Below are 24,245 nucleotides of genomic sequence, written 5' to 3' on the forward strand. Positions count from 1 at the left end.
GAATGAAAATGAGAATACAACTTATCAGAACTTATGGGATGAGGCAAAGGCTGTGCTGACAGGGAAATTTATTGCCCTAAATGCCTGTATTAAAAAACAAGAAAGAGCAATAATCTAGGACTTAACAGGACACCTGGGAGAACTTGAGAAAGAACAGCAAACTAGCCCCAAAGCAAACAGAAGAAGAGAAATAAAGGTTAAAGCAGAGTTAAATGAATGGGAGAACAAAAGAACAATAGAATCAATAAAACCAAAAGTGAGTTCTTTGAGAAAATAAATAAAATTGATGGGTCACTAGCAAAAGTGACAAAGAAAAAACAGAGAGGATGCAAATAAACAAAATCAGAAATGAGAAGGGATGTGTTACCAAAGACCCTGAAAACATAAAAGAAATCATAAGAGGATACTATGAACAACTATATGCCAACAAACTAACTTAGATAAAATGGACAAATTCTTGGACATACACAAACAAGCTATACTGACCCAGGAAGAAACAGAAGATCTCAACAAATCAATCACAAGTAAAGAGATTCAATCAGTCATTAACTATCTTCCTACAAAGAAAAGTCCAGGGCCAGATGGCTTCACAGGAGAATTTTATCAAACATTCCAAAAAGAACTAATAGCAATCTGCTCAAACTTTTCAAAAAAAATGAACAAAAAGGAACATTATCTAACTCATTTTATGAAGCTAATACATTTTAGTAACAAAACTGGGTAAAGATGCTATAAGAAAGGAAAACTACAGGCAATCTCCTTAACGAATACAGATGCAAAAATTCTGAACAAAACATTAGCATATCGAATCCAACAACACATTGAAAGAATTATACACCACGACCAAGTGGTGTTTACACCAGGAATTCAAGGTTGGTTCAACACAAGAAAATCAATTAATGTAATACAGCACATTAACAACTCAAAAGGGAAAATAAATCACAGGATCATCTTGACTAATACTGAAAAAGCATTGGATAATTCAACATCCTTTTCTGATAAAAACACTTCAAAAGATAGGAATCAAAGGTAACTTCTTTAATATGAAAAAGGGAATATATGAAAAACTGATAGTCAGCATCAGACTCAATGAACAGAGACCGAAAGCTTTCCCCCTAGGATCAGGAATGAGACAAGGAAACCTACTGTCACCACTATTATTCAACATTGTGCTAGAAGTTCTAGCTACAGCAATCAGGCAGGACAAAGAAATAAAAGGCCTCCAAATTAGAAAGGAAGAAACAAGACTCTCATTATTTGCAGATGACAGGATACCTTACTTGGAAAATCCTGAGAAATCTAAAACAAAGTTACTTGAGCTAATAAACAAATTCAGCAAGGTGGCAGGATATAAAATTAATGGGCAAAAATCAGTAACATTTCTATACACAAGCAATGACCTGAGGAGTCAGTTAAGGAAAAAATTCCATTAAAATAGCAACAAAAAGAATCAAGTACTTAGGAATGAACTTAACTAGGAACATAAAGGACTTGTACACAGAAAACTATATAATATTGCTAAAAGAAATCACAGAAAATCTAAATAGGTGGAAAGACATTTCCTGCTCATGGACAGGAAGGTTAAATATAGTTAAGATGTCAATTATACCCAAATTGATCTACAGATTCAACACAGTACCAATCAAAATTCCAACAACTTACTTTGCAGACTTAGAAAAACTTGTTACAAAATTCATCTGGAAGGGAAAGAAGCACTGAATAGCTAAAAGCATCCTAAAAAAGAAGAATGAATTGAGTGGGAAGATTAACACCTCCTGACTTTAAAACTTATTAGAAAGCCACAGCGGTACATGGTACTGCGGCACAAAAGAAGTAAAAAATATATATTTCCTATTAAAAGTACACATGTATTATTTTTCATGGGAAATATTACATTCAGCAATTATTTTATCTTTACTGATCTTACCTAGAAGCACTGTTTACTGGAGAGAAATCCAAATTGGATTGAATGTGCTTAGAAAATCCACTTGGAGACTCTGATACTCCTCCTGGAGTGACTCGAGGTCCTTTGGCCCCTTAAAAAGAAAATATAAATAAGAATGCTTTCAACTCTTATATGAAGATATATTTTTAATTAATCCAACTGGAAACTTGAAAGTAAAACCACATTTAAATACATTTATTTAACAAGAAATACTTCTAAAGACAAATATGGGCTTTTGACAAATATGTCAAATTACATATTCCACAAATTCTGACCTGTAATATGCTCAAGTATGGAGCATCATCCTCAGACCATGATTTTAATGGCAATATGTATGATAACAGAGCAATGTTCTATGAAAACAAAGAGAGACCTAGCTAAAGGACTAAAACCTTTAAAAATAAAAATTAGCATATGATAATGGCAAAAAAACATTAAGAATCTGCTCCAACCAACATTCTCTGCTCCTCTGGTAAAGATTTAACAAGAATAATCATCATATAGAAATAAGGGTACTATAAATTTATATTTACTATCCTAACCTGGACCTTCAACACTGCCAGCCAATACTATGTTTCCCCAGTCAGTTTTCTCTCTCCATGACAATTTCAAAACTTCCACACTTTTCTCAGATTACCAAGGCCACCCTCCAGCCCCTCATTATTCTAAGCACAGCTCATCTCCCATTTCACAGAGAAAACAGAGCCATTATATAGAAACTCCCTCAATTTACTGCTACTAAATCTGTTAATCCCCTTGTATTTCTACTCCTCTTTTCCTCCCTTCTATCCTCCCATCAAATGTTCACCCCTGTACTTGTGCTAGTATATTGTCCATATCCTCCTATCTCTTCAGGGATCTTGATGGTCTGTTATTTAGTCTCTCTCTGACTTTCAGGCTCTTCCTCTCTACTGCATCTGTCCCCAACCCATTTAAACATGCTTAAGTTTAGCTGATACTTTTATTTATTAATTGGTTAATTCAAATGTTTTATTAAGTTTACCATTACCAGGCATTATTATAGGTATTAGGTAACAGCAGTGAACAAAACAGACAAATACCTTTGCACTCTTAAATCCTACATTCTATTGAAAGGAAACAAATTATATAAGATAAGTAAAAGTTAAATAAATATAAGTTAAATGGTGATGGGTGCAATGGAGAAAAATAAAGCAAAGGAAAGAAACGGGAATATTTATATATTTGTGGGGAGGGAGCTACCATTTAAAATAAGATGGCAGTAAAAATGTAATGAAAAGAGAGTGTATGGGGAGACATGTGGGAGATTCAGGTTCAATTCCCGGACCATGTACCCCCCCCAAAAAAAAAAACTTAATAAAAAGATAATATTGAAATCAATACAAAAAGAAGGTGAAAAACGAGACAGGAAAACAAGTCTTGAGGAGAAAAGCATTTCCAGGTAAAGTGAACAGTCATTACAAAAACAAAGAGGTAGGGGGTGCAAGGGTAGTTCAGTGGTAGAATTCTCACCTGCCATGCAGGAGACCCAGGTTTGATTTTTGGCCCATGCTCTTCCCAAAAACAAACAAACAAGTAAACAAAAGAATGAAAAAATAAACAAAAATTCAACAAATGGTGCTGCAATAAGGAATACTCACAGAGAAAAAGAATGAAATGTGGACCCCACCATACAGCATACAAAAAGAAAAAAGAAAAACAAAGAGGTAGAGGTGTACCTGGAGTATGTGGAAAACAATGAGGAGGCCAGTATACCCATGACGAAGAGGGAGAAAAGCAGAGATGAGGTCTGAGAGGTAAGAAAGGGGCCAGATTGAGTAAGACCTCATAGGTCATGAATTGATCTTAACTTATACTCTGAGTGAAATGCAAAGCATTGGAGGGTTTGAGTTCAACAGTAACATATTCTAATCTACTGTTTTAATAGGAACACTCTAGTAAAAAATCATAGTGGCTTGGACTAATAGAACAGTGGAAGTAATAAAAGGTGGTCAGATTATGTTATGCTCTGAAGGTAGAGGTTAGCAGGATTTCCTGATAGGTTGGATGTGGATAGGAAAGAATGAGAGGAATTATAGATAACACCAAGTTTTCTGGTCTGCAAGACAGAAGCAGTTGTCACTAATGAAGATGCAGAAGATTGGGAACAGAAGGTCTGAAGGGAAAGATCAGTAACTCGTTTTTGGACACATCAAGTCTGAGACAGCTCTTAATGTCCAAGCAGAAACTGAAACCGTCAATTGGGTATGAATCTGGAATTCAGAGGAAAGGTCCAGGTTGATATAAATGCGATATCATCAACATACAGATATTATTTAAAACCATGAAACTAAGTAAGATAACTAAGGGAGTGAATATGGATAGAAAGCAAGAAGGATCACAGACTGAGCCTTAGGGCACTCAAACACAAGAGGTTGGGGAGATGAGGGAAAACCACCAAAGGAGACTGAGAAGGAGTCGTCAGTGAGAAGGATTAAATGAGAAGAGAATAACATCCTGGAAGCCAAATGAAGTGTTTCTACAATAAGAGACTCATTAACAATATAATATGCTGTTAAACAGATAAAATAAGAGAAGGTCTGAGAACTATTAGATTTAGCAACCTAAATCACAGTGACCTCGGCAAAAGAGTAGATGGAAAGAAATTAGAAACTATAAGTGCAGGACCTCTTTTGAGGGGTCTACCTGTAAAAACAAAGAGAGAAGCAGGTGGTAGCTAAAGGGGGAAGTGGGGTTAAGTGAGGTTTGTTGTTATTATTATCATTATTATTATCTGTTTTTAAGATGGGAGAAACAACATATTAGTATGGTGATGAGAAACATTCAGTAGAGAGGGAAAAATTAATGATGCAGGAGAAAGAGAAAAAAATTGCTGGGTACAAAGTCCTTGAGTATGGCAAGAAGGAACTGGATTTAGCACACAAGAGAATGAGTTGATTTATATCTGAAACACAGAAAATTTATACATAGTGATAGGAAGGAAACAGAATATATGACAGGCAGTTAAGTGGGTGGAGACAGCTATGAGGGCTTGTGCATGTTTCCTTGTCACTGCTTCTATTCTTCAAAGATAAAGGAAAAACTGTCACCAACTGTGAGTGAGGATGGGAAAGGAGACAGAAGTTAGGGAAAAAAGAAAAGACATGAAAAACAAGGTGTGAAAACAAACTGCAATACATCCATACAATGGAATATTATTTAGCAAAAAAACAAAAATATATGAGCTATCAAATCATGAAAACATATAGGGAAAACTTCTGCTAAGTGAAAGAAGCCAGTCTGAAAAGCCGACATACTGTATGACTCTAATTATATGATAGCCTGGAAAAAACTATACAGTCAATAAGAAGATCAGTGGTTGCCAGGGGTTCAGGAGGAGCGGGGAAGGATGAATAGGTGGAGCACAGGGCATTTCCAGGACAATGAAATCATTCTGTATGATATGGTAATGGTGGATTTATGCCATTATGCATTTGACAAAACAGAGAGAACTGTACAACACAAAGAGTGAATTCTAAATGTAAACTATGGGCTTTAATTAATACTAATGTATTAACAATACTGGCTCATCAATTATAACAAATGTACCACACTAATGCAAGACATTAATAATACAGGAAACTGCTGAGTGGGAGAGGGAGTTTATGGGAACTCTCAATACTTCTGCCAATTTTTCTCTAAACCCAAAATTGCTCTAAAAAATAAATTCTATTAACAAAAAAATACAATAAAAAAGTGGTTTAGGAGTGTGAGCCAGTGAAAAAGTGAGGAAATGTAGTATGATTCCAGGCAGCATGAAGGGCCCACTTGAGATCAGTGATCTTGAATTTAAAGTGAACATTGTTGCATATTTTTTTCCACCTGTAATCAGCTATGTAGGTACATGTGTAGAACAGGTGGAAACTGGATTAAACTGTGGTTGGGTTTTCCCAAGTAAGTATGATAAAAAGAGGAAGGGGCAAGAAAGTTGAGGATGAATGCAAAAGAGTCATAATGAATGACCTTGGAATTTTAGATAGATAAGGATGACGTGAGGATCTAGGCTAGGCAAGCAGGTGAGAGTAGTGAAAAGTGAATTAATAGATTACAAATCCTAGTAGAGTCAAAGGATTGTTGGTGTCAGGGTACTACAGAGTAAACCTGAAAAAAACATACTGTTAAAGCAGGATACTTAAAAACAAGATCACTAGAGCAGAGGAGGTCAAAGAACTGTGAGGCCAGGGTAATGCAAAGATCATCCAAATGAATATTTAAACCATCAAGAACCATGAAAAAGGGCGGGCCACGGTGGCTCAGCAGGTAAGAGTGCTTGCCTGCCATGCTCGAGGACCCGGGTTCTATTCCCGGTGCCTGCCCATGTAAAAAAAAAAAAAAAGAACCATGAAAAAATTACATGAAGTCATGTTGGAGAGAAACCTTGATTGCGCATTCTTCACTCTCAACATCTAAACAATCACCAAGGCCTATCAATTTCAGTTTTTGAATTTCCTTGGAATCCATCTACAGCAACTAGTTCAAGCTATCAGCTTCTCACAACTCAACTATAAAGTATATAAAAAAGCTTATACCACTTTTAACCTCTTCCTAATCAACAAAAACATTTTTTTAAAAAATATACCCCGTCTACATGGGACATGACTCCCAGGGGTGTGGACCTTCCTGGCAACGTGGGACAGAAATTCCAGAATGAGCTGAGATTCAGCATCAAGGGATTGAGAAAAACTCTAGAATGAGCTGAGACCCAGCATCAAGGGATTAAAAAAACCTTCTCGACCAAAAGGGGGAAGAGTGAAATGAGTCAAAGTGTCAATGGCTAAGAGATTCCAAACAGAGTCGAGAGGTTATCCTGGAGGTTATTCTTATGCATTAAGTAGATATCACCTTGTTATCCAAGCTGTAATTGAGAGGTTGGAGGGAACTGCCTGAAAATGTAGAGCTGTGTTCTAGTAGCCATGTTTCTTGATGATTGTATAATGATATAGCTTTCACAATGTGACTGTGTGATTGTGAAAACCTTGTGTCTGATGCTCCTTTTATCTACCTTGTCAACAGATGAGTAAAACATATGGAATAAAAATAAATAATAGAGGGAACAAATGTTAAAATAAATTTAGTTTGAAATGCTAGTGATCAATGAAAGGGAGGGGTAAGGGGTATGGTATGTAAAATTTTTTTTTCCTGTTTTCGTTTTATATTTCTGTTGTCTTTTTATTTCTTCTTCAGAATTGATGTAAATGTTCTAAGAAAGGATCATGATGATGAATGTGCAACTATGTGATGATATTGTAAATTACTGATTATATATGTAGAACAGAATGAGCATATATTAAGAATGTTTGTTTCTTTCTTTTAATTTTTTTTAATTAATAAAAAATTTTAAAAAATACATATAGCCAGAAACATCTTCTAAAACCTTGACCATATATGGTCAAGCCATTTCCTTAAACTCGCTCAAAGGTTTCCCAATGGCCTTAAATTAAAACCTGAAATCCTTAACATGTCCCCACAACTGGACTGCTATCTATCTCTCTGACTTGTCTCAAACTTCTAATTGGTCATACACTCAAAACATAGTGACTAAATGCCTGTGTACACCTGTGCTATACACTGGTGATAAAATGAAGACAGAGCACATACTGTACTGGCCTTGCCCTAGTTCCTCAACTGCACCAGTCTCTCTAAATTCCAAGACTTTGTAAATGTAGAGAATCAGATCTACTACTCACCTTACCCGACTAGGTCCTCTTTGATTTTAAAGTGTTTTTCTTAAAATTTAATGGCATTTCCCTAGGTAGGAAGCATTCTCTGCCCCTTAAGTCTTGGTCAAATACTTAACAATAGTACCCAAATGTTTTCCTTTCTAATTAGTAATAAACTTAAAATGATGTCTTATACTTCCATTTTTCCTGTTAGACATTATTAACTCCACGAAGAAAGAGACTGCACCCCTCTTGTGTTGTTGATTTGTGATGTTCACTGAGAAAAATAATTGTATTCTAAGAATATTACCTTTCTTGAGTGGTTTATTGTACCATCTATCTTTTTTGATGTCTGGAATGGTAATCCTTACTGATGGATTCTCAACCAGGATTTTATGCAGCAGAGCTGAAAATCAAACATTAAGACAAGAGTCATGAAGATTAGAAAAGTAAATGTGCTTATCATAGGGACACATTTTCTACTGGTCTGCTTATATCTAAATATTATATCTGGGAAAAGGAATGAATGATGCTACTATATTATTTAATTTGATAAATAATTATATTATTTAATTTGTAAGGAAAATTTACTTTCCAATAACTTTTTAAGGAACAGTAACACAGTCAACAATAATCTTAATATATCATAATTATCTTGAAAAAGAATTCATATATCTCCCAACACCAAAACTATTTTTGAATGGACCAAAGATTTAAGTGTAAAAATGAAGCCACAAAAATATTCAGTGAAAATATGGAATTTTTTTTAAATAACATAAACAGTAGAAAACTATTTTCTAAACATGACAAGAGAGTATGAAACCACAAAGTTCAAAACTGATAAATGTGAATAATTAAAACCATAAAATTTCATGTCAAAGTAACATACACAAAATTAAAATAAATGACATATGATGAAAAATATTTGCAACAAATGGAAAGGCCTAATGACATTAATATACTAAAAAAATTCACACAAAATAAAAGAAGCAATAAAATTCCCTGTTGAAAATGGGCAAAAGACAACCTATAAAAATAGACAAAAAAGGTAATTAATACATAAAAGGTATGTAATCTTATTGGTAATACATTTAAAAATGAATAACGAGTAATTTTTTTACAGCACTGTTAGATTTAACCACGTTTTTTTAAATCATTTTTTAAAATAAACTGATGAGATTATGATGAAGTGGTATGAACTTTCTGGAAAGCAATTTCGACAAAATAAACTGAATAATTAAAAACTCCATGTACCCTGGACTTTGCAATTTCACTTTTAGAGCTTTATTTTAAGTAAATGATTTACAGACATGTGTAAAGATTAAGTATCTCTTTTGTAACAGTGAAAAATTAAGCAAAAACTTAAATTTCCAATAAAGTAAACTGAATGAGCACAATAAGGCATAGCTATACAGCAGAATATCATCATAATCTTTAAAAAGAATGATGTAGACCTGCAATTATAGCCACGGAAAAATGTTCAAGAACATTAAGACAAAAACCAGATTATAAAATAACATGTGTACTATCTCAATTTCTGTAAAAACATTCATACTTAAAATATATTTATCCCAACAAAGTCTAGAAGAACGCAATCAAAATATTTTTTAAAGATTATTTCTCGTGCTGGATTTACACAGGTGCTCTTTTCCTAAATTTTTATTTATAGTTTTCTATTTTATCTACAAGGATAGTGGATTATTTATGTGAATTTGTTTAAAAGTTAAAAAGAAAAAATAAATTAAAAAAATTCAAATAGCACTAGAATTCACTGTCCAATAAACACTTTCAATCAAGTTAACCCAGTTACCCAGAGGAGCAGAATCAATTTTTTTCCAAGGGTTGAGGTATGTTTTTTTTTCTTTCCAATCAGAATATTCCTGACAACTGTCACTGGGCTGGTCCCACGGCAATTCTACAAAAAGAGAAAAGTCCCAGTTTTCTGAGTGTTCATATCACTATATAATTATTATTTCATGAGAGAAAAAATAATAATTTGAATTCATTAAATGTTTCCTACAAATTAATTCAACAGGGTTACAAACTAAGAATGCCAACTCACAGAAACTTTAGAGACACCTCAAAGACGGATGAACCACTCCTGTCCTAATCTTTCCAAAAGTGTTGACATGAAGTCTTAAAAGAGATGGCTACAGTGATTTTTCATATAATAACTCATCCATACCTCATTTTGAAAACCTTTGAGGTTAAAAGTTCCAAGTTAGTTATAAATAACAGTTACTATTAAAATGCTATTATATAAATAGATCCCCTTAGTTTACTGTCTATATTTTGGCATTACAAATCTGAATTACCATAGGACAGCAATTTTATCATAACTAAATAGCTCTTACCTCCAGCCAACATTGCAGTAAGTACGATTCCACAGGACCAAATATCAACTGGCTCTGCATGAAATTCTTTTCTCTTCAGAAGTTCTGGAGCAACATAAGGTAAAGTACCACACATCTTGTTCAATAAACGTTCACGACTATTATGCCGAAACACTGTTGCCAGGCCAAAATCAGAGATTTTGAGGTTATCTAAAGCAAAGGAAAAAATGATGGCATTGAATAGAAATGTTTTTTAAATAGATAAACATTTACAGATTAAAAAGAGCAAAGAGCACAAGACTGAAGTCCAGGGTATTCCAATAGAAATCTCCCTTCCTTAATCCATTAACAAACCGCTTCAAATTATTCTTATTCTTATCTAAGCGTGAGCTACAGATTTCTCTGTCTCACCCACAATTATATAAAGGACTTGTAAAGTCCAATTATACTAAATCTCTTAAATTTCTTTGACTTTTCAGATTCTTTTGCCGTGAAATCTCAGTAATGTAAATTCTTGGTCCTTCCCCTGGATGGTTATATTAAAATAATTTTGGTAGCAGAGACAAAATGCCAAACTTACCTCTTTCATCTAATAGAAGATTTTCTGGCTTAATATCCCTGTGGGTTATTCCAATACCATGCAGATAAATCTGAGAGTGAGGGGGAAAACACACCATAATTTGATAAATTACTTCATCTATGCTAAGTTTAAGTAAAAAGGTAAGAGATAATGGTACCTACCACCCCTGCCATAAGTTGATGGAAGAACCTCTGAGCATCTTGTTCAGGCATGCCTATGTCTGGCTCTATAGGAATTATAAAAAAAAAAAAGTAATTATGAAAGTTAGTTTTTCAGATAAATATACTCAGTCATCAACCACATGGTCAACTCTTAATTTTAAGCTTAAACATTTGTCTCACTGTACTTTAACAGAAAGAAACTTTAGCAAAAACAGTCTTAAGTTAAGAGTCACGAGTCCACTACCACATGATACTTAATAATTCATTTCCCTATTTGTAATATGGTGAAATATATCAAGGGAAAATTATAGAGAGATTATAAGCTATTGTCCAAATTAAGAATGTAAACCATGCTTAGAAAGCCTCTGCTTACTCTTAGCCTGATTTATTATCCCTCAAATCCTCCCTCAATATCTTAATGATAGAACAATATCTTCCCCACTCCTGAAATCTAACTGCCAGTACAGAAGCCTGGGAAAACCTAAGCCAATTTCACTAAAAATTTAACAATAGACTTAAAGTACATACCACCTCTCCTATCCTTCAGGAACAAAGTTTTATTCACAAATGTTCTTTTTTATCATTTTATATTTTGATCTCCCTCATTAACTTCTGATTTAGTTTACTCTCAACTCTCTCCCAAGATACATATTAGAAATTACAGTAATCAAGTATTAATACAGTTGCTTTGAATAGGTCCACAGAATACATTTTATGTAATTATGTGCTCTGTAGTAATAATCCTTTGAATCAACATAGAACATATAAGAACCAATTCAGAATTTACTTAACATATATTTTTTAATCCTAGAAGGTTCTCAGTTATATTACTTAATAAGTATGTTAAGAAGAAATCTAATAATATGCTATTATTTTGGATCTTGGGATGTATGCAATGATTTCATGAAACCAGAATGCTACAAAGAAAAAAAACTGGGTAGGCAATAAGACATTGCATTTATGAAGTATATAATTTTTAAACTCTATAAAACGGTAATCCCAATCAAAATCACAAATATGATGTGCAAAAAAAATTTCTTTCCAGTGACTTTATATACACTTATATTTTAAACCAAAGTCAAAAAAAAAACAGGCTAATTTACTCCAATTTCAAGGTTACATAAGCACTTCTGAAAGAATGACCAAATATCAGACCCAAAATTTAAACACAAATTTTGAACTTTGTTTAGCAGAATAATTATCTTGAGTTTTTAGAAGATTGATTTGGAACACTATTTTACCATACCTATTCTATCAAAAAGTTCTCCCCCACTGCAATACTCCAGAAATAGATACTGGATGTTGCCTTCTCTCCTGTGACCATAGAATTTCACTACATTCTCATGATTTAACATTTTATTGATACAGATTTCTTTCTTAATATTTTCTGGACAGTCTATAGCACGCTTCATGTCTACAATCTTCACTGCAACTGCTTCTTCAGTTCTTCTATTCACAGCAAGTTGAACTCTTAAAAAGGAAAAGAAAGAGTTATAATATTCCAAACATTTGTATTATAGCCCTTTTAAAACCTCAAAAGATTAAACATGACTCAATCCAAAACTATTTTATCTTCATTATTTTCTTTACCAAGGAGAAACCAAGGAAAAAGTTTCTGCCATGCTCTCAACAGATATCATTCCTTTCTGAAATGTGAAGTACTATAAGTCATTATACTATACAGGCAAGTCATTTAATAAACATTTGATAAAATAAATTGTGATAACAGCACTTCTAGGCCACATCACCTATATACATCTTTTATCTGTTTAATTTAATCACATATCTAACACTTATTAATCCCATACTATATACCTCTGGCAAACTATTCTAACCACCTATTGGGTAGGTTCTATTATTGCCATCTAATAGAGGAGGAAAAAGAGGCACAAAAAGACATTCAGAAGTTTGCCTAAGATTACGCTACCATGACCAGTATGTGATAAAGGACTACTTGACACCAGGCAGTCTGTCTCCACAGTCTGCTTATTTGCTCGTTTAACCATTATGTTTACAACCCAAGAAGGAACGTGTGAAAGGGGAAACAATGACTTCAGAAGTCTCTTCCAACTCTTAAAGGAACTTTTTTTAAATGGGGAAAAAAAAAAACACTAATCCTTACAAAAGATTTACAACATCAGTTTCCAAAATTACTGGCTTTTAAATGTAAAGGTGTGTTTTCTAAACACGACTGTATTATTGTAAACAACTCCAAGACAAGGAATATGTACTCAAGACAACAGACAGAAATACTAAGCAGGTGTGCAGGTAGGGTAAAAGGACTCACTCTCCGTAGGCACCTTCTCCCAGAGTTTGCACCAAATCCCAGTCTTCCACAAAGGGAACTGCCATGACTCCAAGGCTGTAAAAGGTAGGAAAGATGGAAAAAGTGTGAGCTTCAATCACCTGTAAAGTCACTGAGCTCTCACCTGGCCATGATTCCCCAACTATAAATAACAACTCTTAGTTTTCCCTTACATCTCATCCAAGTTTTATCTAAGTCTTTAAACTACAATCAAATTTTCCAAATTTAGGCACTTTGTTGGGTAAATCACAACCCCACCCCACCGCCATTTCCACGCAAACTGAAAGCTGAAGCCCCGCCTTTCTCGGATCCTAAAGGAAATTGAATAGAGGAGCTGGGGAACCGGGCAAAAAATCCCTTATGGTGAAGAGATTGGGGAAGGGAGTAAGAGAGGTGAATACTGAGGAAGAGAGTAAGAACGGTAGATTTGTGTCCGCGTAAAGAACAACTCTGACTACTTCAGCCCCACCTCCCCCCTTGCTCAGTACCAATCCCACCCTCACTAAGTCCTAAGGGCCGGGAGGGGCTCGGGGCGGGGTCAAACCGTTCGAGGAAGCGGAAGGAAAGAGTGGGACACCGACGGGCGGCGCCCAAACCTCTGGGGTTCCCAATCAGCAGAGGAACAGTCTCTCATGTTCCCCTCTACTATGAGGACCGCCCCCCAACTGGTACCACCCTCCCAAACGACTAGTCCGCGGGAGTTGTCTCCGGTCCCCCTCGCTCTTCACCGATAACTGTCTCTTACTGTGCCTCTCTTCATTAATCTAGACCCCGAGCTTCTCCATCCTCCTTATCCACCCTATCAGCCACCCCTCCTCACCAGGTTGTCCTTTAGCCGCCACCACAGGAATCTGAATGCAACGCTTTTCCCGCCAAAACTTGTAGCGTCACACTGTCGTAAACGCGCGCGCCCCTTGCCGTAGAGCAGGGAAACGCAGATTACAGTCTCTGCGGTTATGAAGATTGACCGGTGCCGAGAAGTTTTCCTTCCCAACTCTAGCCGGTTGCACCTCGATTCCTTTAGGGTCGGGGAAGATCTTAGCTGAGGAGATTTAAAGACCACTGGCTGGATCAGAGTGAAATGGGTGGCCGGTGTGGGAACCTCGGCTGGGGCGGGGCCGGTGGGCCGAAGCGCCTCCCGAAAAAATACTCCGTGCTTGCAGGCAGCGCCCTGACCCCGTGGGACCTGGAAAGGCTGACCGAACTTGCGCGACCCTACAGGCCGTGACCTCTGAGCATCCTACCTGGCTGCCCCACGAGATGGTGAGGACCGTGTGCTACTAAGCAATGCACAGCGCTTTGTAGACGTTCAAGGGCGGTACCGATAATTCTGGAGCCCCGAATCTTGACAGCTGTTGAAAATTGATATTGTGAAGAATGAAACGTATTTTTGCGGAGTGGGAGAAAAGCATCAGAAATGGCCACACAGGAGTTGGGGGCAAGGGTCTGGAGGAAGAAAGTTATTCTTTTGTCATTTGAAGGGATGTCAGGAAAACCAGTGTTCTTGTGTATTGTCAGTGAACAGGTCCCAAACCATACCCGCGTTAGTCCAACTACTTTGAGGCAAAAATGTCTGCATAGCTTAGTACTTTGCGTTCTTAATGTGTAAGAACTAGGCATGTAGAAGCCGAAAAGCTGTTGCACCAATGGTCTAAAAAATGATCATGGTAATAAATGTACAACTATGTGATAATATTGTGAGCTATTGATTGTACAGCATGTTTGGAATGTTTGTATGTTAAGAATTAAAATTAAAAAAAAAAAGCTGTTGGGCGAGCCACGGTGGCTCAGCAGGCAAGCATGCTTGCCTGCCATGCCAGAGGACCCAGGTTCGATTCCCGGTGCCTGCCCATGTACAAATAAAAATAAATTAAAAAAAAAAAAAGCTGTTGCACCATATTTTACAACGCAAATGAAAAGGGTAGAGTAACCATTTTAAGTAGGAAAGTATATTCTGGGCAAAGGGACTTGCTTGAGAAGCAAAACCAATCTGAAACTGAAGTAGGTGCTTACCCTGCCCAGCCCACACAGTAAGCTAGACTAGGAACTGGAGGCACAAATATCATCGTCGCCATTAAATTCTCAAGTCAAGTATTTGGCCCAAATTCTCAAATTGGGCCAAATACTCTTGGCATAACTAGCTATTGACTGTGATACTGTTAATAAGGTAAAATATATTACATCAGAAGTACACACATCTTAAAAAAAGTGCACACATCTATTTGAAAGATCAAAAGTCAAGAACAGAACACTTTATAATGCTTATGTATGAAGTGTTAACCATGATATCACAGTTTGGGCTTTATGTAATAAGTTTTTCCAGTTTATTTTCCCCCTTTTTTCTAGTTTCCTCACTGAACTGCAAACAGAATATTATGAGAGAGAAGGACATGCACAGCTCCTCTGAGTGTGAATGAAATTACACTATCTTTTTAGCCTGAAAAAAAAAGAGGAATACAGATTTCAGGCAAGAATACCAGTTAAAGATAGCATATGAAAGAATGAATATACACAATACCCTCTGCTGCCTTCTGAAACCTTACTAAAATATTACTAAAGAGTAAATTTTTAAAAGACAATAACCCACAAGAATGAAGAGTATGAGAAAAAAAATTTTATAAAGTGGAAAGCTTTTAAATGCAAGATAACTTACATGAAAACTTAATCACTCAAAGCCAGCAGTGAGAGAACAGAAAAGCAACTCTATACCACAGAATTTCCAAAAGCTCAAGAATTGTTGATACCAAATAATTCAGAATGTAGAGGTAAAGGTATGGCTAAAAACTAGGTTGAAAGATTGTAAATAAAGCAAATAAATCCCTAGATTTTGTTCTTCCTCTTGTACCCAAGTAACTACCCCTCCCCAAAGCTGATATAAAAAAGAGGGTAAATGGGTGGCATCTGACCTGGGAAGCATCAAGCACCAAGGTCTTACTGAAAACAGGAGGATTATGTTTAGACTCTTGGCCTTTTCTCACCCTATTCCTACAAAGCTAGTAGCCTGGCTTATATCCTTGAGTTAGGAGATAGAGCTTTCTCAAGGGAACCTTACCGGTGTAAGAGAAAAGATCTGGATCCTATACCAGGGATCCCCATTCTAACAGCACAGCCAGATCACAGGAGGGTGAAGCCTACATTCAAAACAAACACCTTCCAATCAGCTTTTAGAGTTCCACTCTTAAAAAAGAACAAACAGCCAAGAGTTTGAGAAAATTTTTAATATTAAGGATGTCAAAAATATTCAAACAAAGCTCTTCAATATTAGAAATATGAGAGCAGAAAAGAAGAAAACTAAATAGATTAGAAAATTAAGGAAATCTCCCAGAAAGAATAGAATTTGGAAAACAGCAAATATAAAAATATTAAGTTGATGATGATTGAACAATAATATAGCTTTCACAATGTGACTCTGATTGTGAAAACCTTGTGTCTGATGCTCCTTTTATCTACCATATCAACAGAAGAGTAGAACATATGGAATAAAAATAAATAATAGGGGGAACCAATGTTAAAATAAATTTAGTTTGAAATGCTCGTGATAAATGAAAGCGAGAGGTAAGGGTTATGGTATGTATAATCTTTTTTTTTTTCTCTTTTTTATTCCTTTTTCTGTTGTCTTTTTTATTTCTTTTTCTAAATCAATGCAAATGTTCTAAGAAATGATGAATATGCAACTATGTAATGATATTAAGAATTACTGATTACATATGTAGAATGTAGTGATATCTTAATGTTTTGTTTGTTGTTAATTTTTTTAATTAATAAAAAAAATATATTAGGAGACTAATCCAGAAAATCCAAATAACTGTTTTTGGGGGTAGGAGGTGGGGGGATTGGAATTCAGAAATAACTCAAGAAAATTTCTCAGAACTGAAGAGTCTGCCTTCTCACAATGAAAAGTCCAAAGTACTAAGCACAATAGATGACCTGCTCTAAGACGCATTATTGGGGAAACTTCAAATCATTACAAAGAGAAAATCCTAAGAGATCTAGGTTGGGTGTGGGGAGGAATGGACACAGACAAAAAAACTAAGAGTGGGAATAGCATTGCATTTCTCTAACATTTGGAAGATATAGAAAACAGTGGACCAATGCCTTCAAAACATTCTAAGGGAAAAATTATTTTCAACCTAAAATTCTATACCCAACTAATCAAGCATGAGAAGAGGTAAGCAAGAGCTCAAAATACTTTTCTCTACACACTTTCTCAGGAAGGTATTTAGAGGTGATAAATTTATGGGATTAACACACACATATAGAGGCAGTTCAACAAAAATTAGAAAGAAAAAAAAAAAGACCAGTATTATTAAAGGAATACACCAAGACAAGAGGTATGCAGCAAACCTAGGGTAAATGAATCCAAATAGAAATATAGCAAAACATGAAACATCTTTAAGAATGAATGCCTAATGTATTTGAACTATTAAAAGAGGGTTGGCCTCAACAACAAAAGAACAAACAATCCAATTATAAAATGGGCTAACGATATGAATAGGCATTTTTCTGAAGAGAAAATACAGATGGCTCAAAAGCACCTGAAGAGATGCTCATTTTCACTGGCTAAAATAGAAATGCAGATCAAGACTACATACAATGAGATACCACCTCACACCTCTAAGAATGGCTGCTATTAAAGAGACAGGAAACTATAAATGTTGGAGAGGATGTGGAGAAATTGGGACACTTATGCACTGCTGGTGGGAATGTATAATGGTGCAGCCACTATGGAAGACTGTTTGGTGGTTCCTTAGGAAACTAAACATCGAGTTGCCCTATGACCCAGCAATAGCACTACTTGGTATATACCAGAAGAGCTGAAAGCAATGACACAGATATTTGCACACTGATGTTCATAGCAGCATTATTGGAGCACAATCACCAAAATATGGAATCAAACCAAATGCACACCAACAAATGAGTGGATCAACAAAATATGGTGTATACATACGATGGAATATGCAGCAGTAAGACAAAATGACGTCCTGAAGCACATGACAAAATGGATGAGCGAGGACATAATGCTGAGTGAAATTAGCCAGATACAAAAGGACAGATACTGTTTGATTCCACTTTTATGACCAGCATAAAGGTATAATCAGAGGCTTATAATACAGAATATAGGGGACTTAGAGATACATAGAAGCTAGAGATGGGTTAACCGTCAGCTAGTGAGGTTGAATTCCAATGTAAGTGAATAGATAGGAGCAAAGGTGATTCTCTAGTGGGTCTAGAAGTATTATTATCATACTGAAGATGAACAAGATTGAAAAGGGTTGTATAGACCTATGTGTCCCACTGACTCCCACTAGAAACATGAACGAGTTTTCGTAAGAATTAAAGGATTCGATTCTTGTATAAATAATGTTCAAGTCCAGGGTACAGGGGGGAAACTGCTATTGCATGCTATTGAGCTATGTTCAAAAGCAAACCATCATGGAGGTAGCTGAAAGATGCATTGACAGAGAAGTAGAATAGCAAACTGTTGTGTATACATGATGGAATATTGTGTGGCTACAGAGAAGAGCAAAGTCATGAGGCATGCAAAGAGGAGAATGAACTTTGGGGACATTATTTAGTGAAAAATAAGCCAGAAACAAAAGAACAAGTATGTATGGTCTCTCTTAGAAAATACTACTTATAAGAAAATTGGGGCTTAGATTGTAAGCCCTTATACCAGTCACATTTAGTCCAGAGCTGAAAACATTATTTCTAGATTTTGAGGTGCTGTGCTCTATATGTATATAACCTGGTACATATATACATATACATATATTGGTACATATAACGACTATTAAAGAAACCAAAAAAGAGATCAGGCTTCACTTAGAAGATAAGAACAAAGTCAATCTGGTCAAGACTAAGGTAAATGAGAATAAGGGGTAAGGACATCATTGTCTGTATTTTAGAACTTCGCCTGTGTGAGACCAAAGGAAGAGAGGTTTATTTTGTCAAAACCTAACTTTTCTATAGCACATAATCTAACTCAGCCTGTCTGGATAGCCCGTTTCAACAACCCAAACACCTGGAGCTTAATGGGAATAAAGGTTTGTAATTCTGCATAGTTTATATCCCAGCGTATGTTGGGCAGATAATTAAACAGTATTGACAAAGTCCCTTGAAGAACTGGAGAAAAAAATTGGAACTATTAAACTTTACCACTGGGAAACCCCTGATACTGTCACAAACATTAGGGACTCCTAACTCAATAGGCCAAGCCCTTGATCAAACCTTAGTTTGCTCTTATAAAGCTTATTTCTGTAGTGGAGAAGCTTAGCCTACCCATAGTTATGCCTAAGAGTCACTTTCAGAAAATGTCTTTTGTTGATCGGATGTGGCCTCCCTCTCTAAGCCCAACTCTGTAAGTGAAACCATTACCCTCCCCGCTACATGGGACATGACATCCAGGGGTGAAAGTCTTCCTGACGATCAAGGCCATGACTATAAGGGATGAGTCTGGCCCTGGTATCATGGGATCAACAATGCCTTCTTGACCTAAAGGGGGAAAAGAAATGTACCAAAATAAGGTAGCAGTGGCTAAGAGAGTTCAAATAGATTGAACAGGCCATTCTGGAGACTACTCTTACACAAGCTTCTGCTAGATATTGCTAATTACCATGGTTTGCCAAACTCAACCCAAAACCATTCCTGCCAACCCAAAAGAACACCTAGGGCATTATCTGAGATGCTACAAATGTTCCATGCACTATGATTACTTTCCAGAAACCTATAACTTCCAGATAGCTCCTAGGCCAGATAAGTCCTGACACCTAGAAGGGCAAAGCTCTCCAAAACATCAACTAGTTCCATCCACCTATCACATATTATTGATAGTCCTTTCCAAATAAAAAAGTTAGAGTGGACTTAGCCCAAATACCCCTAAAGATGGGGAGAAAGATCAAAGGAGGAGAAGTTATAACAGAGAAGGAAGGATTTAACAAATGAGTGTGACTGCTGAGTCATTATATAGATATTTCTTATAGTCTCCAGTGTCTTGGAGTAGCTAGAAGGAAAAACCTGAAATTGTGGAGTTGTAACCCACACCAAACTCTGAAATCTGTTCTATAATTACTTTTTATAATGTACTTCAAATTTTATTGCTTTTTTGGATATATGTCATATTTCACAATTTAAAAATGCTAAAAAAAAAAAAAAAAAAAGGAAACCATCAGCACTACCACAGCAACAGCAGAGGTAAATAATGGGGTGAGACAAGACTTAAGAGGAAGTTTAGATTTCCTATTTGGCGAGGGTGTGCTTATTGGTTTTATGTCTCTTGGGAACAATGAAATTATCTAAAACTGAGAATGTTGATGGACTGTGGACTTTGCACCCTCTACATGATGCCCAATGAATGCAGATGGCTGAAGGATGCACTGACAGAGAAGTAGATTGGCGAACGATGGTGTATACTTATGACGAAGGTTGTTCTGCTACAAAAAGGAACAATGTCGTGAGGCATTCAACGATGAGAATGAACATGTGGGACATTTGGTGAGACAAAATAAGCCAGAAACAAAAAAACAACAATGGTATGGTCACTTTTAGAAAATGCTTATAAGAAAACAGGGGCTTAGGTTTTAAGTTCTTAGAGCAGACACATTAAGTCTGTAGTGATGATTATTATTTCTGGATTTTGAAAGGCTGTTTTATATATCTATAACCTGATATTTAGAGATAAGAATGAAGCTGAACAGGTTGGAATTAAAGTAATTCAGAACATAGGGGTAAAGAAGACAGTGTCTATATTTTAGAACCAAACATATTCTTTGAGACCAATGGAAGAAAGGTTTATTTGATCTGAAACTGAAATTTTCTGTAGTGCATAACCTAATTCAACCTATCTGTATAGCTCATTTGAACAACTGAAACACAGGGAGCATAGAGAAGGAGGTCCTTTAATCCTGTATAGATTATCGTAATGCCTGGAAACATCCTGGAGTATTTTAACCAGATAATCAAAAACTATTGGCAAAGTCCCCTGAGGGAGGGGAAAAAGGCTATGGAACTATTAAACCTTATCATCAGGGAATGCCTGATACTGTGTCAAACTTTAGGATCACCCAAATTAATAGGCCATGCCCTCGATCATGTTTACTCTTGTAAGAGCTCCTTTAATCCCGTATAGATTATTGTAATGCCTGGAAACATTCTAGAGTATATTAAGCAGATAATCAAAAATTATTAGCAAAGTCCCCTGAGGGAAGAGAGAAAGAATATGGAACTATTAAACTTGACCATCAGGGAATCCTCTGATACTTTTAGAGATACCCAAAGCAATAGGCCATGCCCTCAATCATGAGGCTTACTCTTGTGACGCATATGTAGGTAGTAGAGAAATTCAGACTGCCTATAGGCATGCTTAAGAGTTACTTCTGGAGGACCTCTTTTGTTGCTCAGATGTGGCTCACTCTAAGCCCAACTCTGCAAGTGAAATCACTGTCCTCCCCCCTATGTGGGACAAGACATCCAGGGGTGAAAGTCTCCTTGGTGATGGGGGGGATGACTCCCAGGGATGAATCCAGACCTGGCACCATGAAATCAACAATTCCATCCTGACCAAAAGGGGAAAAGAAGCATAACTAATAAAGTATCAGTGGCAGAAACAGTTCAAATAGAGTCAAGAGGCTACTCTGGAGGTTCCTCTTATGCAAGCTTCAGGTAGACCTTGCTACCTATTATAACCTGCCAACCCCCAACCACAACCATTCCAGTCAATCCTAAAAAACACTTAGGGCAATATATAAGATTCCACAAGGGTTCCAGGCACTAGAGTAACTTGCCAGAAACCTGCAACCTCCAGATGGGTCCCTGGTCCAGATAAGTCCTGAAACCCAGCCCAGCCTCTCCAGAACATCAGATAGTTCCATTTCCCTACCCCTTATTAGTGACAGAACCTTCCAATATCAAAAATTTAGAATTGCCACAGCTCAGACAACCCCAAAGAGAGGTATGGAAAGATCAAAAGTTATGATAGAATTATACAGAGAATAAGTCCTATACATAGGACTTAACAAATGAATATGGATGCTGAATCATTAAATTGATATCTCTTTTAGTCTCCAGTATTTTAGAGTGGCTAGAAGTAAAAACCTAAAATTGTGAAACTGTAACCCATGTTAAAGTCTGAAATATGTTCTACAACTAATTGTGGTGCTGTGCTGTGAAATTTATAGCTTTTTTGTATATATATTATTGTTCACAAAAAAAAAAAAGGAAAGGAAAGTCGATTGTGATGATAAAAAAGTATTTAAGCCCTCCAGCCTCCTATATTCTGGAGCAGCCAGAAGGGAAAATACAAGAGGATCGTATGGTAGCCCATGACAAACTGACAAACTCTAGGATCTATCCTGTGACCACTTTTTGAGGAGTGCTTTCAAAACTATTGCTTTTTTATTTCTTTGCTTTGTATATATGTTAAACTATACAATAAAAAAAGTTAAAAAAAATTAAAAGGGGGGGGTGGTTGGCAAAAGATTTTAAGACATCTCTCCAAAGAGGATATTCAAGAGGCCAGAAAGCACATGAAAGCATGCTCAACATCATTAGCCATCAGGGACATGTAAGTCAAAACCACAAAGAGGTACCACTCCATACCCACTAATGTGGTATTTTAAAAAATGGAAAACAGTGTTGGAGAGGACGTGGAGAAACAAGAACACTCATTCATTACAGGTGGCAAAAGTAATGTAGTGCAGCTATTGTGGAAGACAGTTTGGCAGTTCCTCAAAAAGCTGAGTATAGATCTACCATATGACTCAGCAATCCCACTACTCGCTATATACCCAAAAGAATGAACAGCAGGGACTTGAATAGTTGAACACCAGTGTTCATAGCAGCATTATTTGTGATTGCCAAAAGAGGAAGCAACCCAAGTGCCCATCAATCAATAAGTGGATAAATAAAATGTGGCAGATACATATAATGGAATACTATTCAGCCATAGAAAGGAATAAAGTCCTGAAAAATGTAACATGGATGGACCTTGAAGACATTATGTTGAGTAAAATAAGCCAGACACAAAAGGAAAAATATTGTATGATCTCATTGTTTTAAAACAATTAAAATAAGCACAAACTCAGAGTCAGAATCTAGAATACAGTTTGCCAGGGGACAGGGTGGGAATAAGGAATAGGAAGTTAAAGCTTAAAATGTACAGGGTTCATATTTGGAATAATGGAAATGTTTTGGTAATAGATGGTGATGATGGTAGCACAAGATTGTCACTTCAATTGAGCATTGATTTAAAGGGGAAATGTTATATTGTATATATTAACAGAATAAGAATTTTTAAAAAATCCATGGAACTACACTGCACAGTGAACCCTAAGTCAAACCATGGACTATATATAACAGTACATTTATAAAAATGTCCTTTCATCAAATATAAATATGTTCCACACCAATGCAAGGTATTGGAGGTGGGGTGATGATATATGGGAATCCTATGTTCTATGCATGATCTGTAAATCCACAACTTCTAATAAAGAAAAAAATTCCTTTTAAAAAAGACTGGATCTATTTGATCCGTAATTCTATAAGACACTGGAGGCAAACTTACTCTTAAGTGTCTGCCTCATCGTTTTGCTTTTGGTGCTTATGGTTTGATTCTGATTGGCCTTTAATCATATTCCAATGCTAATCCCATTCTTGAGATTTGAAGGTAAAATGGAGAATGGGAGGAAACAAAAGACCTTACTTAACTTAAATGATCAGGCCTAAGCAGATATCTCCAATCGAGCTTTTGTTAGAACTGTGCATGCTGACGTATCTGCACTTTGATTAGTAAAGCTGTACTTTGTTTCTCATTTAATTACAACCCTTGTGCACATATTGATTTGACATGGAACTCTGCAGCAGGGAGTGACTGAAACATCAAATAAGATACTTTCACTGGGTTCTCTGCATAAAGATGGCATATTAAGAAGGGCAACACCTTTTAATAAAAATGAACAGAAATGATACTTAAAAACATGAAATAAAAACTAGAAATTGTTTTAGTTACATAAAAGAAAGCTCAACTAGATATAGCATACCATTTTCCTTTCATAGAAAGGTTCAGTATTATAAAGATGCAAGTTTAACTCAAATTGATTTATTAAATTGAAGTAATCCAAATTCTCAAATAATGTGGAAGAAAATAAAAAATTATCAGACTTGGAAAAAAAAATTCAGAAAGATCCTATAAAATACAAAGCTCATTGATTAAAAGGGATCATAATGACCCCATAATTGCTAATGAGTAG

At 36.0% G+C, this 24,245-nt stretch overlaps 1 protein-coding gene across 7 annotated transcripts in view; it reads right to left on the bottom strand.

Annotated features, from left to right (window-relative positions):
- CHEK1 (checkpoint kinase 1) overlaps positions 1-13,888 on the bottom strand; it is a 161,558-nt gene extending 147,670 nt beyond the window's left edge. For all 7 annotated transcript variants that reach the window (XR_013156485.1, XR_013156482.1, XR_013156487.1 and 4 more), the window contains exons 1-9: positions 13,823-13,888; positions 12,985-13,059; positions 11,944-12,167; positions 10,698-10,762; positions 10,537-10,606; positions 9,978-10,166; positions 9,434-9,538; positions 7,934-8,029; positions 1,928-2,036 (exon numbers count right to left, since the gene is read on the bottom strand). Coding sequence is in view for 1 of the 7 variants with exons in the window: in XM_077112524.1 (XP_076968639.1) it covers positions 1,928-2,036; positions 7,934-8,029; positions 9,434-9,538; positions 9,978-10,166; positions 10,537-10,606; positions 10,698-10,762; positions 11,944-12,167; positions 12,985-13,049 (923 nt within the window). In the remaining 6 variants the exon portion in view is untranslated. The remainder of the gene's footprint in view (positions 1-1,927; positions 2,037-7,933; positions 8,030-9,433; positions 9,539-9,977; positions 10,167-10,536; positions 10,607-10,697; positions 10,763-11,943; positions 12,168-12,984; positions 13,060-13,822) is intronic.
- Between the last annotated feature and the right edge of the window lie 10,357 nt (positions 13,889-24,245).

This window comes from Tamandua tetradactyla, chromosome 8 (genome assembly GCF_023851605.1).
Source record: "Tamandua tetradactyla isolate mTamTet1 chromosome 8, mTamTet1.pri, whole genome shotgun sequence".
Lineage (NCBI taxonomy): Eukaryota > Metazoa > Chordata > Mammalia > Pilosa > Myrmecophagidae > Tamandua > Tamandua tetradactyla.